The sequence below is a fragment of the Acomys russatus genome, chromosome 11 (genome assembly GCF_903995435.1).
Source record: "Acomys russatus chromosome 11, mAcoRus1.1, whole genome shotgun sequence".
In the NCBI taxonomy this organism is placed as follows: domain Eukaryota; kingdom Metazoa; phylum Chordata; class Mammalia; order Rodentia; family Muridae; genus Acomys; species Acomys russatus.
The window spans coordinates 47940485-47957373 of NC_067147.1; the positions used below are offsets into that span (position 1 = coordinate 47940485).

At 46.3% G+C, this 16889-nt stretch overlaps 1 protein-coding gene across 1 annotated transcript in view; it reads right to left on the reverse strand.

Moving 5' to 3' along the window:
- The window catches only part of Bicc1 (BicC family RNA binding protein 1), a 220032-nt gene that overhangs the window by 29573 nt on the left and 173570 nt on the right, over positions 1 to 16889 (reverse strand). Inside the window, exons 4-9 of the mRNA XM_051153203.1 lie at positions 6639 to 6718; positions 4753 to 4911; positions 3684 to 3737; positions 3041 to 3235; positions 2441 to 2692; positions 19 to 150 (exon numbers count right to left, since the gene is read on the reverse strand). Coding sequence (XP_051009160.1) covers positions 19 to 150; positions 2441 to 2692; positions 3041 to 3235; positions 3684 to 3737; positions 4753 to 4911; positions 6639 to 6718 — 872 coding nt within the window. The remainder of the gene's footprint in view (positions 1 to 18; positions 151 to 2440; positions 2693 to 3040; positions 3236 to 3683; positions 3738 to 4752; positions 4912 to 6638; positions 6719 to 16889) is intronic.

Sequence of the window (16889 nt, forward strand, 5' to 3'; positions counted from 1 at the left end):
CGCAGACTCTGCACCAACCTTGCTTGGCTGTTTGGGCTTTGGTTTGATGCTGATAAAGACGTCCAGCTGCTCCATGAGCTGTGCAATAAACTGTGGGTCCACTTCAACTTCTTCCTTCATATCAAACATCAGTACAAGAGGAAGACACCCCTAGAAAAGACAGCGGGAGTCTCAGGAGTCGGCCAGCACAGCACCTGGTACCTGAGCACATCTAGAAACAACACACTAATGAGCATTAAAACTAAACGACACTCATGTCTTCACAAGGAGGGAGGATGTGGGACCGAGGGGAGGGGTGGGAGGCTATCTGGGGGACTGAAACGCTGTATGTTAAGCCTGTGGGTTTGGCATACATTCTTATTTTAAGTCTATTTTTTTACTTTGGAGGAAAAAAAAACCGTTCGCTGTATAGCTTCAGTGACATTAGCAACAGTATAGACTCTTCACCACGCTGAGGTTCAGATCACGTGCCCTTGCTCAGTGACTTATGGAGAGCCATGTCATTGCACCATGGATGATAACTCAACTGCTGTTTAACGGCTTCCACTTTGGCCCACCCTGACCTGTCCCACCACAGAGCTACACACCCTGGACCTGCCTCTTCGTCCAGGCCAGGGCCAACTCCCAATGCCCTTTAGACAGTCTGTGCATCACTCAGAGGTCCTTCTAAGCAGCTTAAGTTGTAACCACCTCCTTCCTGGCATGAGCAGTAAACCACTGCCCTACCCTTCAACACTTTGAGGGTGGGGCCCTACAGAGGCTAGCTTTGGCTTTCTTCTCTGCTCATGTCTTTCTGACCCTCACAGTCTACGACCACTTAAGCTCTCGTCCTCTTCCACAGAACTCTGCTCAGCTCAAGCCCTTGGTTGCTGGATTTTTTTTTTCCACACGTTAATTAGACCATGCTGAATGCATTGTGATCAAAATGAAAAGCTACCTTTTCACTCATTAATAAAAATGACTTTGTTCATGTATGGATAGTAAAAAATAAAATAAAAAAAAAAAGATTGTTAAAATCTTTTAATCACTCTGTCCCTTCTTTCAATAGTGTGCAATAGTACCTGTCAAAATACATCTATGTTTTTGGCGGGTGTGGTTGAAGTAGGATTGTAAATCTGTGAACTTTTCCATGCATTTTAAGCTTAAAATTAAGTAGCATCTAAAGACCTTGGAAAGAAGACACTGTGGAGAATAGTTGTGGCAGTTCTTACATGTAAATATGCCTGCCCCACTGTTAGAGCATCAACAATACAGGAAAAATAAACATGGCTAACAAAACCCAATATTCACAGAAAATGGATTTTTAAATCTCCTATTTCCCTGATAAACTCTAAGAAGATTCCTCTGTCGGGGGGAACAAACTCAACAATAAAAATCTGGGTTTTCTGAGTTTTTAAATAAACGGGATTCTGCAAGTTAATAGCCAAGGTCACACCTGATGGCCACTGCCTCAAATGGCACTAAAGCCCCAACTAACCAAGTGCCATCTGCTTTTACTCTATGTCTCTGCCAGACCAGCAATATGGCTGTCTGCTGTTACTACACACCAACCCACGCAAACTAGGGTTCCAAATAAACATGGGAAGGAGAGAGAGAAAGATCTTAAATTAGAATGCTTTTGAATGATATAACTGATGTTTTCCTTTCATAGCTTTCAAATACATGAGAGAAACAGCCTTTCACTTACTAAATTTATTCAATATACAAATGTTTCAGATGGCCAAAGGTCAAGTTTTTAATGTATGTGTGGATATAATGTGTGATGGGCAGAGGTCAATGGTATGCATCTTACTCTATTGTTTGCTCTCCAACTATTATTATTATTATTATTATTATTATTATTATTATTATTATTATTTTGAGATAGTTTCTCTTCATGAACCTGCAGCTCACAGATTAGCCTACACTGGCTGACCAGCAATGCATAGAATCTACTTGTCTCTGCTTCGCCAACTGTGGGATTGCAAACACGCATCTCCTCTCTTGCCTTCTTACATGAGTGCTAGGAATCAAAGCTCGGGCCTTCATGCTTGCATGGAAAGCACTTTGCCAGCTGAACCATCCCCTCAGCCTTTGACGGTGACCTTTAAATGGCATTTTTAGTTTTCTGTCTAAGGTTCAAACTGCACACCGGATTCCCATGTCAGACACAGTCTCCTCCCCTCCACACCACAAAATATGCTCATTTGCAATCTCATCTGTGTTTAGTCTAAGTTAAGAAAAATATTAAGAAAACTGCTTCCCTCTGCAAAGAAAACCTGTGGAGGCACAATGACCCTTATTCTCCAGTTGATAATCCTTTTACCAGGAACTTTTCCTGTGTGGCTGGGTTTCAGAACTGCTCACTCTTCAACTGCGGGCCCGCAGAGTCAGTGTGAAAACATGCTGTAGTTCTTAGAACTAAAGAAAAGCCTCAGAAATCCAACTCCGGGAGCCTTACCATGAGATACTGCCTTGCCAGGCAGACAGACTCAATGGTGCCCTGGAGGTAGACGGTGGATTTCTTTTGTGAGTTACTAGGGTCAGGAAAGTGGATCTGAGCCCCTGTCCTCTGCATGATGTGTTTGACGTTGCTCCCGTTCCGACCCATCATGAAGAGGTGATGCTGGGCTGCGATGTCCAGCTGGGTGCTCACGGGGATGGCGGACGCCAAGCTTCCTGCAAGGTGTTCCAATAGCACAGCTGTTCCTTCCTGGCGGAGATAAGCAGAGTGTGGAAGGGGGAGAGCAGTAATCCCATCAAATATTACTGTCCCCATACAGGCAAAGTTTCCATTGTACGTCCAAGGTACATGGGAACACCAGTAACGTGCTCTATGAACCCGGAAGGAAACTAATTAGTCTACTATCCCTAGACAGAACACATGCACTAGGTGCTACGGCATGCATCTAATTTAAGATCCCTGCAGCTGAAAGCCTGAGGCAGAACCGTGAATTTAAGGCCAGCATAAAGAAACTGTCTCAAAAATAAAAACAAAACAAAACAAAAAAACCCAAAACATTGCATGACCCGGGCATTTAGGTCATTTTAAGTCACCCACCTTCACAGCATTAGTGTTACTCTGAGACCCTCGTACTATGACAGTAGCGCCATACATTCGGGACCTCTGCTTAAACGACACAGAAACGCTGTACGTTTGCGAGATGCGCTGGATGGAGGGGGCGTTAGGATCCGGGACTGGTTGGAGAATGCCAGCAATCGGTAACTCAAACATCAGCACCAAAGGAAGCAGCTCCTAGGAGAAGCCAAAGCCGCGGTGAAGCGTGGTGTCTGCAAAGGGGCACGTAGCTCATTTGTTCTTTCCTAAAGACAGGCCTTGAGACACGAATTACCTTCATGGGAGGGGCCCCCCCTCTCCCCCCAGCCTCCGTGCGGAGTGCAATGTTTCCCAAAGAAGGAGCCTTTTGCCTGTGACACCTCCTACCAAGCCTCTATCTGATCATTGAGTCAGGTGAAAGCCATGCCGTTTTCAGAGTTCCCAATAGAGACACATTAATAAATAAACCTACAATGTGGTGGCCTAAATACTGACGAAAATGCCTCCAGCAGAGACCAGATAACCAGGGTTGGAGGGCTCACAGAGGTACCCTGTCCCATTGTCTCCTGCTTACTGCTAAGGCAGCCCCTCGAGAACGTAAATGTTGTGCGCATGCGCGAACCATCCCAAAGCACAGCACGGTTACCCGAATCCTCGACCTGGCCGATTCTACTCCTGCGGGCTGTCCTGCTATAGACACCTGCAAAATAAGAGAGCAAGGCTTATTTTACCACTCAAGCTTCCATCGACCTTTCTAAGCAGCCACAGCCTGGCTGCTCAACACAGGAGCATGGGGACCCATGACCAATAATCCTCCCTCAAACCTCTTTATAATTACTTTTGTCCACAGCATTTCCCCCCTTTGTTTAACGTCTCTTCGTGTCCGTGTGTCAGGTAGGCATAAACAGCAATGGCACAGATGTATTAGCCTCTTAGCCATTGGCCTTCCGCCTCCACACCAGCTCTCCAGCTTTCACCATAGATCTCTGGGCCTCACCACGACCCATAAACCAAAGCATTTGTCTTAGGCTGGGAGAGAGAAGCAAGTTCCAGGAACACTCGCTCTCTGAGTGGTCTCACAGCGACCTTCAGGTATTCTAAATGATGCCTGTGCCTTTAACCAAGGCTTTCTATATAAGGCCACGTATATATCCCACCACAAAACAATCTCTGGTTCATCCTATGGGTGGACAGACTCCTACCATGGGATTAGCTGTGTTCTCTAAATAACACAGCACGCAGCCCTCAGGGGCTGGGAGGACTTGCATGTGGACCCATGACTTCTAAAGCACAACAGCCCTAGGAGTGTGTCTAAGCAAACACAGGTACAATCCGGCCAGTGTGAGGAAGTAGGGTGCTTGTACACTGTCTTTTAGAAGGTGACCTCAAGGACCACCTCTACACCTGTGGGGACAGAACCCACGCACTGGACAAGTCTCTGGGACAAGACAAGCCTGAGAGACTCTCTCGGTTCTTCGTGATGGTCTTTTATTTTGAGACTACCCCATCCCTTGGCTTCTACTATTTAGAGGTCAAGCAGAGAACCACAGATCTGCAGCTCATTCTCGGAGCAGCAGACTACCGCAGCATCCTGAGGGGATGGGAGCGCACCGCCCACAATGTATGCCGTCTGCAGATTAACTCCGGTTGTGGTTGCCCTCGTCTCTAGAAGGGACTTGCACACTGAGGCTCAAGGGTGTGGAGAGCTGGGTCACCTGGTTGCTCTTCTCAGCCTGGTTGTTCCTGTTGGAGTCTGGGAAGTGGATGTGGCAGCCCGTCTCCTCCATCACCTTTTTGATGTTGTTGCCGCCTTTGCCGATGACGTGCGAGTGCTCCGTGTGTGAGACATCCATCTTCAGCGTGACGCGGTTGCTCTGTGCAGAAGCAGGGTGGTACCCTAATGCATTAACAGTGCCAAACACTGGGCCCTTGTGGCATATCAGCATTAACAGAAACACGCTTCGTGGGAAACTACAGATTTCTCAACAGGATAGTCTCAACTTATTAGCTTCCTCATTAAGAAGAAATCTTGTTTTGTCATAAGGTGGTGGTGACAATTTTTTTTAACCACAATGCATTTTTGGGAAATTCCCTCTTAAATACAGCCAGCTGCAATGATGAATAAATGATTCAGGTTTGCTTTATTTTTTTCTTTTAAAAACATTACTCATGGAATGGCTCAAATAACTAAAGACAGATGAAAATGTGGTCACACAAGTAAAGATGCCATGTTGGACAGTGACTATGAGGAGGAGGAATCCTAACTGGAAATAAGGCCCCCACTGAATCACACAAGCGCTGACAACACATGCTGCCTGAGCTCCTGCACACAGGGGCGGCTATGCTGCTGCCTGCCCAACCTTACACACCCAGCCCGTATTCCAGAGGATGAGAGGAGTCACGCAGGTTTGGCCCCTGGCAGCCGAAGGCCTGAGTAAGTGAACCCCAAAACAGAGGTTCGTTTGGGGTTACATTAAAATAGAGCATAAGAACCCAAGACATTTTGGGCGGGGGCGGGCAGGCAACGGTCAGACATCCAAACATTTAATTCTGAGGAATTTAATGTAACGCTACAAGGACTGATGTGAAGCCATCTTGAATGTTCAAAACTGTTAATGACATCCCTGAGCAGCAGAACTCAAGATGTTAAAGTATCAGTAATTTTAAAACGTTCTGAAATCATAAATTTTTGACTTGTGCCCCCAATTATTCTTGTTTTTAAGCTTAACTTCTTTCACTTTAACCCATGAAATATAAGAAGTATTCCCCTTTTTAAGGGAGGAAAAAAAATAAGATGCTTAATAATTACAAGGTAAATACTTCTTTAAAATAAAAACAAAAACAAACCCAGAAAAACAAAAGACAGGAGGGCAAGATCAGAAATATTTCAATAAAATACTAAGTAGTGAGGGCTGTGGGGTACAGTAAAAGCTAGACCCATAGCCTGGATTGGAACCACCTCCCCAGTTACCAGCTTTGAGATACTGGCCAAATTATTTAACGTCTCTGTGATGAGTTAGAAGGGGAAACAAATTAGCATGTGTACAATAGAAAATGCTGGGCACACAGCAAGGGCTTCGGGTGTGTTTAAAGAGACACCACCACAAACGCCTGTACGCTTACATGTGTTTAGTTTTTATCATTATTGTTCTTTATATGTGCTTGCAGCAGACGGGCCACCCAATTCCAGGCCATGCATGAGCACACACATGTGCACACACAAATGCACACATGGGGCTGCAGGGCTCCTATGACCTCATCTTTGTTACTTACCCCTATACTAACTAGGGCCAATGTATCTTTTGTATCTTTTTTAATATATATATATGTATGTATAGATATATCTTCATATATGTATACATGTATTTGTATGTGCAAACATATATATGCACATGTAGACACACATACATATATATGCACATATATTAGTTACCTGACATGATAGAAACCATTCCAACTAAGCATTTCCTCTGTCTGCCTGCCCCCAAGGAGAATCACATGCAGCTTTCCAGACCTTTCTTACTTCTTTCCCCTGGTTTTCCATCCTCCACATGGTTCTCGGGTGCCAGCAGGTGGCTGAGAGGCCTCCCCGCTCACTTACTTTTGTGTCTAAGACAGACATGATCATTTCTTTGGCTTCTTTCACGTCATCTTTCTTCCCAGAAACCTTGATGTGAGGATCTGGAGTGAACAGGAAGAAAGGCGTTCGTGAGAACTTTCACACCATCCTAGACTCCCTGCTTTGAGAAGGATTGTCACAATATGAAATATTCCACAATAAACCCTGTAGTTACTGCACTGTGTATGTGTGATCACTGTAATAAAAAACACAGGCAAGTACTCAAATTGTGCATTTATCAATAGTTTTTTCCCACCTCTTCTGAAAATCGGATGAGCAATTTAACTTTGATTTTTGCAAAATAAGTGAACCATGCCATTGTGAAATAAAAGAAGGTATTTATGAATTTGATTTATGAATTAAGTGCCTGCTATATTCCTAGCCCTGTTCTTAAGATAATGGAGTGATCTGTTTAATCCAAGCCATAGCTTTTTGAAGGTTTTTTTTACAAATAAACATAGAGAAAACCAATGCAGAAAGAGGCATTATTAACTTGCCCTAGAAAAGTGGGTTTGGTTTTTTTGTTTTGTTTTGGTTTTTGTTTTGTTTTGTTTTGTTTTTGCTTGTTTGTTTGTTTTTTAACTAGGACTCAGACCTGGTCCTATAATGCAATATCTTCCAACTCTGTCCAATTCCAACTGTGACAATTTACTATAGAAAATATCCTCGTGGGTCAATGTTAGTAGAACAACAAAGCCCACTCAGGAATATCCCGTATTTATGCAGAGTTCATTTTGAGTGACTAATAGACACCATGCTTTGCTTATTTGACTGAATACTGGGAAGTATTCAGACATTCAAGAGGCACTTCCAATTGTCTCCCCTGGACCAGGGAGTGGACCAAGGATGAGGGAATGTGCTGGTAAAGTCAACTGCCCAACACATACAGAGCTTGAGCGACGTGAAAAAAAAAAAAAGGTAAAACGACATTGAATAAGGTATTTCACACATTATGACTGATTATTGTGTGACAGAAAATGGAATGAAAGATGAAAGGGTCAGAGGGCCAGCTGCAGTGAGGGGAGGGGCCTGCCAGCTTCACTAAGGTGGACTGGAGTGAGGGTAAGACACAGCTGGAATCTTCCAGCAGATGCAGGGCTCGGCGCCTGTCTGTTGGCCAAGGCATGTTTCCACTTCTGCTTCACTGGGTTTCCAGAATTGAGCCATCTGAGTGCTCTGATACTTTACTGGCCAGCCTGGTGCAGATCAAGACCATTCTGGGGTAAGTGATTAGTGATGATAAAAAAAAAAAAAGAATGGATAATGTGGTTATGATCACCAATATGTCATGGTCACAATCAATGACATGGCGCGTCCTTTCTATCAAATTCAGGAGAGAGATCAGTGAGTATCTAGGTACCTTCCGCAGTTACAAGCCTTTTGCCATTCCAAAGCAGGAATTTTCCAGGTTAAGGACCTGGGTAGAGATTATACCTGAACTACACACATCTCCCCATATTGGGATCCCTCCATGGCCAGCCTACCCCACAGGGCAGAGTCCATGCCTTGCTGAGTACATCAGGGTTTTTGAGATGCAACTTGTCAATACAGAGGAGAGGCCAGGGAAGGAAGGAAAGAAGAAACACATGTTCATAAAAGGACCCACTCCTCTGACCAGGACATGAGGTCACAGTTAACAACGCCCTGAATATAATACAGAGTATAAGGTGCCTGGCTCCTGGGGAGAGGCAGCGGAACCCCACCTATTCAGCCCCTTTACTGGAGACTTGCCCCTCCCTGCACTGACCCCTCTTGCTACTCCTGCCTGGGTGGCTCCTTATCCTGTCTTTTAAATCTCTGACATTTGCAAAGATTTTAAGATTGCTCAGAAACTTTCTAACTACGCTTCGTAAAATATCTTTCATCTGTCCTAAGCTTAGGGAGCCTAAAAAGCCTGGTGCACAGGATGCCCGCTGACCCACAAGCTAGGAGAGAGCTCCAGCTATTCTCACTGCTCATTTCCCGATGACTCCAGCCAAAGCCCAACGTGGTCTGTTCTCTGTGTCTGCCAGCGGGTTTTCCACCAAACATCCCTTAAGATGCTGCCCGCACTCAGATTCAATCTCAAGCTGTCCTCAGCTTTGCTTCCTGTTTCTGCTGCAACACCGAGAACCCAACAGCCGCCAGGCCTGGAGAACCCGGTGCTCCTCACAACACACATGCACACTGCCTGTGCACAAACAGTACAGGCATTTCATTGGCTCATCCAGAGGACTCTTAAAACCACAATGAGAACCAGATTAATGTTTCTTGTAATCGCTATGTATTGCTCTAACACAAGTGACAAAATGATTCTGCAGAATGTAAATCCACTTTACTTGCTCTCATGTGCACGCACTCACACACACACACACACACACACACACACACACACACACACACACACAGGTACCTACACACAAATGTTAACTTGTAAACCCCTACTCTACGGGCTGGATAACCACATTAATTTTCTCAAATACCTGCACCTATAGAGGAGCAGGGACTCTCAGTTTAAAGATCGTTTGGTTGTCTACCTTCCTTCCAACAATAGAACAATAAGCAAAAGAAAGGGGAAAAACAAAACCCATACGCCCCAACAGCAAATATGGAAGTGAACGAGCACCATCTAGTGGTCGGAAAGTGAACTACTATTCAACACAGCTGTGCCATGTCTCCTAACCCCTAACCCTACCTTTACTGAGCGGCACCCCACCCCCCCCCCCACTCTGCCCTTTGTTGGAAAGCGGTCCTTTGACCAGCCAAGCTTAATAGAAACAGAGGAAATCAAACGCTGCCACATCGTGTCACAGGGCTGAGATGGCTAGAGGCATGCACACCCCGTCTTCTCTCACCTTTACATAGATGACATGCGCAGGCTGCCTGCTTCTATCCTGAACTGGACCTCATTCGTTCCTTGCAATGCCTGAGAGCCAGTGCCTGCTGACGATTGATTTCAGTGTAAGATTGTGTAAAACCACAGGGGGATAAATGCTGCATTCCAACCACTCTGGAAACACACTTGATGGAAAGTCAGGGTATTGACCCTGCTGATAACCACAAAATGGACAAAACACCAGCCAGAAAGCATTGAAAGACAGACAGAGGAGCCAGCTGCAATGCTCCCCCTTCCCCTCACCCCCGGTCCTCAAACTTAATTGCTTTACAGTGAAATCCCAGGGTAGGCATGGCAATTTTGAAGCATTTTCTGTAAGAATGGCCTTCTTTATTCTCCAGGCACACACCTCAGGTTCCTGTCTGCTGTCAAGCTTGGTCTGGTCACCTCAGAAGTGAAGTGTTCTGAGCCTCTGGTTTCCCCTCTATAGATATTTCCTACAGCAGAGAGCTGGCAGTCTGTTCGATGGCACTACGGGTGTGGATGACTTGAGCAACCCTGTGGATGTTGTTGCAAAGCCAGGCAAGTCATCTACACCCACAGTGCTACTGAAGAGACCGAGATCTCTCTGTTGTGGAAGATGTCTACAAGGGAGAAACCACAGGCCTGGGACACACTTTATTTCCAAGAAAACCATTTGCCCTGGGAAAATTCCCCAAATAATTCTGACTTCAACTAGTATCAGAACCCTTTGAGAGTATTGGCTTCCAGATCCCGACCCACTCATCCTGTCTTTCAGAGGTGTCACCTCCCGCTGAAGAGAGGGGACTGGGTACCAGCCAGCACTGACTAGAAATATCCACCACGGGGCAGGGGGCAGGAGGCAGGGGTCGGGGGGGAGGGGTGTGGGGGAGGGGAAGGGGGCCGGCGGGAGAAACAACTGGGCCCTGTTCTGTGGAGCTCAACACTTTATACAGGAATAGTTCTTCTCTGACTCCCATCTGTAAGTTCATAGACACCAATGATGGGTCTTATGAGAGCATCTCAAGAAACACCGTTTTCGGGAAACACTTGAGTTGAGATGCTTCGTGAAGCCATGTGAAGCTATGTCGTGGCTTTGGGAAGATGGCCTTATGGTCGGTTTCCATCCTCGCAAACAGCTCGTCCCTGGCAGTGTGATGGGGATACTGAACTGCCGCTTTCTTCTCCGCATCCCTTCCCACAAAAAACGCCTCTCCCGGACATGCGCATTCATCACGCAGTGGACGGTTATGTGCTATTGATGATTTAGTTGAGGATGTTAGCCTTACCCCCAACAGATTATAGCTGACCTGTCTTTGTGGTTGAGCACTGGTGAACAGAAGTATCACCCCACACTACCCCCAAAACTCAGTCTTTTATTCTGTTAGACACAAGATAGGCTGACTGAGCCTGCTCCTTGCCCTCACAACACCCCAAATATGGTCATCCTTTTAACTCATACATCCTGGCCTGAAAGGACTGAAGAATCCAACAAGCCTTAAACTCATGGAGAAGAGATTGGTGTGAGGGATTTGCTTTCTTTTTTTTTTTTTTTTTTTTTTCCCCTGGCCCAAATGTCCTTTTACATTGGTCTCAGGTTTAACTTCCTGAATACCTCTGAACTCCGTCACTGTCTAGCCAACAGGTATAGGGGGTGGGGACTGAGCCATCAGGAGTGGCTAGTGTGAAATCCGTTGCCATCAACAGTAGTCATGTGATTTCTAAGTAGCATAATGGCTTTTATTTTTAATGGAGGATTAAGGTGGTTTCAATGGGCAACAACCCCCACAGGATCATCTATTTGAACACTTGGTCCTCAGCAAGTGGCACCATTTGGCAAAGTTGTGAAACCCTTAGAGGCAGAGCCTTGTGGGAGGAAGTGTGTCCCCAGGGATGGGCTTTGATAGTGCAGAGCCCCGCCCCTCTTCCAAGTTCACCCTCTTTCCCTTTATGTTTAGGGCTGAAGATGTGATGATCTCTCAGGCTTCCTGCTCCTGCCTGCTGCCATGTCTTCCTTGCCATGGAGGGCTCCCCCACTGGAACCATAGACCAAATCAACCCCTTCTTCCTTGAGTTGCTTTTCTTCGTGGTGTTTCATCACAGCAGCAGCGAAGTAACTGATGCAGATATCCTTAACCTGAAGCACTGAGGGCTACAAGTGTTTGCATCTTTTTTTTTTTTTTTTTTTTTTCCAGATTTGGGTTTTTGCATACCCAATCGATGAGATGACTGACCTGGGAGAGAAAGCCAGGAGGAGCCAGAACACGGCACACAGAACATCCCACCTGTAAGGTCTCGACTCTGTAGCCAGCTCAGATTTTTTCATATGGTGATGAAAATTATGTGGATTCTCTAGTCAATCCCAAGGTAATTATTAACCAGCTCTGTGGAAAAGTCACTGAGAGTCTCTGGAGGACTGGGGGGGGGGGGGGCGGAAGGATGGAGTGAAGGAAAGAAGGGAAGGGAAGGGAAAGAGAGGGGGTGAGAGTGGCAGAAAGAGGTAGAGAGAAGGTGGAGAAAGGAAGAAAGAGAAGAAGAGGAGGGGAGGGGGAAGATAAGGAGGGGAGAGAGGGAGGGAAGAAGGGAGGGAGGGAGAGAAGAAAAAAGGGAAAAGGGGAATGAATGTAGAAACTGTGACACTATGCTTTGAATATGAAAGCCCCCCCCCCCCCCGCAGGCTCCTGATTAGTTGCTGTTGTTGTTGTTGTTGTTGTTGTTGTTGTTGTTGTTGTTGTTTTTATGCTTGCTTCCAGCTGGTGGGGCTGTCTGGGAGTTTGTGAACACTTTGGTGAGTGGAACTAATAGGTCACAGGGTTGGAACTCTGGAATATATTACCCTTCAGCCTTTCTGTAAGCTCTCTCTGCCTCTGACCCATAGTGATACAAACAGCTGCCCACCCCCAACACACACAGACACAGATAGACAGACATACACAGTGACACACACACACTGACACATATACACAGATACACACACAGACAGGCAGACACACATACACAGACACACACACAAACACAGACACACACACAGACAGACATACACACAAACACACACACAGACAGACAGACAGACAGACAGACGCACACACATACACACACACCTGCCACCACCATGCTGTTCTCTTCAAACTTAAATAACCAGGGTCTGGAAACAAATCATTTCTCCATTAAGATGCTGTCAAATTTGGTGACAGTTACAGGAAAGGAACTGGGTCAGAGCACTAAGCTACCTGGCAAATCTACTTTGCTGCAGTGTGGAGTAATACTTCCATGTTTTAAAGGTCTCTATTCAATTGCATGTGTGTGTTATGTGAATAGAGGGGACGCTGCATCTGCCTGGAGCAGGAGTTATGGGTGACTTGAGGTCTCTGACACGGCTGCTGAGCACTGACCTAGTGTCCTGTGCAGAAGCCACACAGGGTTTTCACCTCAGAACCATCTAATGTCCTTCAACTAACCTAAACTAACCCAATGCCTTTATTTATTTATTTAGTTAGTTAGTTAGTTAGTTAGTTAGTTAGTTAGTTTTGGGTTCTCCTGTTATACATAGTTTATTCAACCTCTAAGGCATTTCCAAGAACCCCACTGCTAACGTGTTGACACAGTGCCCTCTGCCACAGCTGAGAGAGGGAGAGCAGCCTGGAGACCGTGGCTTGGCTCCGCAGCTGGCGCGGATCAACAGCTGGCATCCTGGGCCACAGCCTGGCCCTGTCTTCAACCTTACTCACTAATGTGTGATTCTGTATCGAGTAGACAGAAAAGCAGAGCCTGCCCCACTGGTATTTCCCAAATAATGTGCTCTGTGAGGCACAAAACACACGTGTTACATCCTACATGCTGACGGGACCTGGCTTCGAACTTCCCTTGAACCAAGTCACAGCTGAGGTATCACTAACCCGGCTGTTGGTCTGATCGCTTTTCCTGTAGATTGGCAAGGCCACTTTGATGAGCACCAGAAGGGAATTCAGCTTGAGGGCGACCAGCAGCTGCTCATATTTACTGTGGACCAAGTAAGTTTCTCTCTGGCCTCCTCAGATAGACTGGTGCCTTAGTCAGGGTTTCTATTTGCTGTGATTTAAAAAAATGCTATAACCAATGGCACTGAATTATTTATTTCAATTGATAGTTTAAGTCCATCCCTGAGGGAAGTCGAAGCAGGAACTTGAGACAGGAGCTGATGCAGAGGCCACAGAGGGGTGCTGCTTACTGGCTTGCTCCTTGTGGCTTGCTCAGCCTGCTTTCTTACAGAACCCAGCACCACCAGCCCAGGGATGGTTCCACCCACAGTGAGCTGGAATCCTCCCCCCCCAACCCCACATCAAGCACTAACAAAAAGATGTGCTACAAGATTTTGATTATAGGCTGCTCTTAAAGAGGTGTTTTCTCAGTTGAGCTCCCCTCCTCTCAGATAGCCCCAGCTTACATCAAGCTGCCAAACAACCAGGAAGGAAACTTGCTTTTTTTTCTTTCTTTGTTTTTTTTTTTTTTTAAGCAAAAGCTTTACATGGGCCGTGAAATGTAGCAATATCTCGGTGTTCTCAAAAAAGACAGAAAATCTGAGCTGACTGATTAGCCCCAACTACAGATAATCTTAAAGAATAAAGCAGACTGGGCTCTGTGGCGCACGCCTGTAATCCCAGCACTCGGGAAGGCAGAGGCAGGTGGATTTCTGTGAGTTCGAGGCCAGCCTGGTCTACAAAGTGAGTCCAGGACAGCCAGGGCTACACAGAGAAACCCTGTCTCAAAAAAAAAAAAACCAACAACAACAACAACAACAAAAACCAACAACAAGACAAACAAGAAAAGGAGCAGAGTAGCCAATGTGCTCCTCACTATTTTGTAGCCCGCAGTCTAGATTCTAAGAGTTTGTCAAGGAAATGTTCTTTCCCAACAGGAAGCCCAATAAACTCTGTTAGGATAAAAGGGGAAAGAGTGTATCGTAAAGAAGATGGGAAGGCCAGATTGTGCACTTGTTGGTGGGCAGCCTAAGCATGTCAAGTGACACGCCTGGCATCAAGAAGAAAAACAGTAGATGCCCTCTTAGCATGATGGTCAGGGTAAGGCATGATCTTTCCTGCCTACCTGGGTGTAAAACAGAAAAAAATCACCTCTTTGGTAGACGACAGGAGAGCCAATACTAGAGAAGACCAGATATACTTTTAAATTCAAAACCGTAGTTTTCATGGGAATAATGCTGCCGCTGCTATTCACACTCCACCGAACACCACAAGGTCACATGGCAAACTCCTATCCAGGCTGCATTTGAAAGAATGATGCTCAAACTCAGCAGAGAAAGCACAGTTGTGACACGCGGGTGACACAAGGAAGTCAAGAGAGAAAGCGCGGGACTGGCCTTGAGACTTATTTTTCAACTCAATTGTTCAGCTCTGCTTAGAAACAGGTGTCCCTGTCACCTAAACTTTGAGAAGGTTTTAGCTATAGAAGAGGAGAGGGTACCATGTACCAAGGTGGAGCCCATAGGTCCTTCTTCAATTGGACAGAAGGAGCCATGAGCCTAGGGTGATGCAGAGGCAGCTGGGGAGGGAGGGAGGCCTTTTGTGGACAAAACACCGACTTCTCAACAAGACGACTAAGAATTGGAAATACAAAGATGCCAAGCCATCACCATCTTCTCCTCTGGCCTCACATCTTCATGGGGAAGGGCGGATGAGAAGGACAAGTGACCGGAGATCACACATGCTCCTTCACCACCAGGAATCCCGAGCGATTTACCAAAGCTGTCTAATCCAAAGCAGAGTTACAGAGACTCAGGCAAACCTAGAAATAATTCCTTGGGAAGAACAGCAAAACAGAAACAAAACACGGAGCAGAATCAGGGCGCTCCAGGAGGCAGGATCAGCAACAGATGTCTCCACGGAGTGTGAGAACAGAACCACGTGAAGGGGCCTTTTATTGCACGAACCATTCTATTCAAGACGACACGAACTAACCTTGCATGTCACCTCAGAGGTGCTCTGCAGGTGGGAGACAGGTGTTCAACAAGGGCACAGCTGCAAAGCCACGAGAGGAGAAGGCAGTTAGGAACACAGCTGGACTGAGCTTTTTGGCATCAGCTTCCTACATGACAGAGATAAGGAAGAGGATTCTGGGAAGGAGGAGGCAAGGGAACCAAGTGCCAAGAGGAAATCTGGAAACATCAGAATGGGGAGTCTGAACAGGGGTCACCATGAGGTCGCTGCACAGGGGACATTCACGTACATGAACAGGCTGCTCTTGTGAGGGAGGACAGTGCCTAAGCCATGAACACACGATGTTTTTAAAAGGGTTGCAATGACCTGGGACCCAGGAGGGGTATGGCAAAGACAGCCGAACTGAATACTGTCCCTCTGGAAGGCAATGGAATCCCAGTCTGACCTCAGAGGTCCTCCTAAATGAATGAAGACATAGTGGAGTGGGGACACGAGCATAAGCCAGGAAAAAGCCTCCCCCAGAAACTGCTGACATAACAGCAACTTATGCAGCAGATCTAAGAGCCAGAAATGACAAATCCTCACTCTCTCCAAGGAATACGGGTCATCCTGCACATGGCAGGCACCAGGGGTCCTGCCTGTGGTCTGAACCCAAAGCGCTGGAATCCACAGGCAAGGAAGAATGTGCCTTTTGACAACAGCTGGGGCTGTTCACGAAACATCTGACACACAACTGCTGGCTGCCATTATGGAACAAGGGGACACACACACACACACACATACACACACACACATACACACACACACACAGTCCAGGGAGCCCTGTGAACGAACATGTGACACCTCAGACACACACACACACACACACACACACACGGCCTCTTTCTATCTGGTCTACTGGAAGGAGTGATATGCTCTGCAGAAACTCAAGTCACAATCAAGGACGACAAGAGGAGACTAGGAATTCAGCGCTAAGCACAACTCAGCCAGGCACTGGCCTTGACCTTGATGTCACTTCTGTGCTGTGTGGTGAAGAAAATTCCTGTTGTTCCTGTAAAGCGTAGCTCGGAACAGGGTTCCCCCTGGCTGTACATTAAAGTCTGTTTCAAGCTTCCTCGTGATCTCAGAAACTTGAAAACATGGGTGAAATTTTAAAATGCCTATAATCAGGTACATGGGCTTTCGGGTTTCGGGAAAACTATTATTTGAAAAATGCATCATCCCACTTTCTACAAACTGGTTAAGTAGCTGTTTCATTTTGTTTTTTTTCCACAAAGACTCACATTCTGGAAACAGTTCTCACATCCTTCCTCCTAGGCCTGCATCTTTCTCAGTGCCCTGTGGTCACCCACTCTGCCAGGGGGAAATCGGGCCTTAACTCCTTAGCCTCCGGAGCTGTGTGCCTTGGACAGAGGGCGATTCTGAAGAGTCCTTGAAGCACAAACATTTCTAAATCAAGACTCAGCA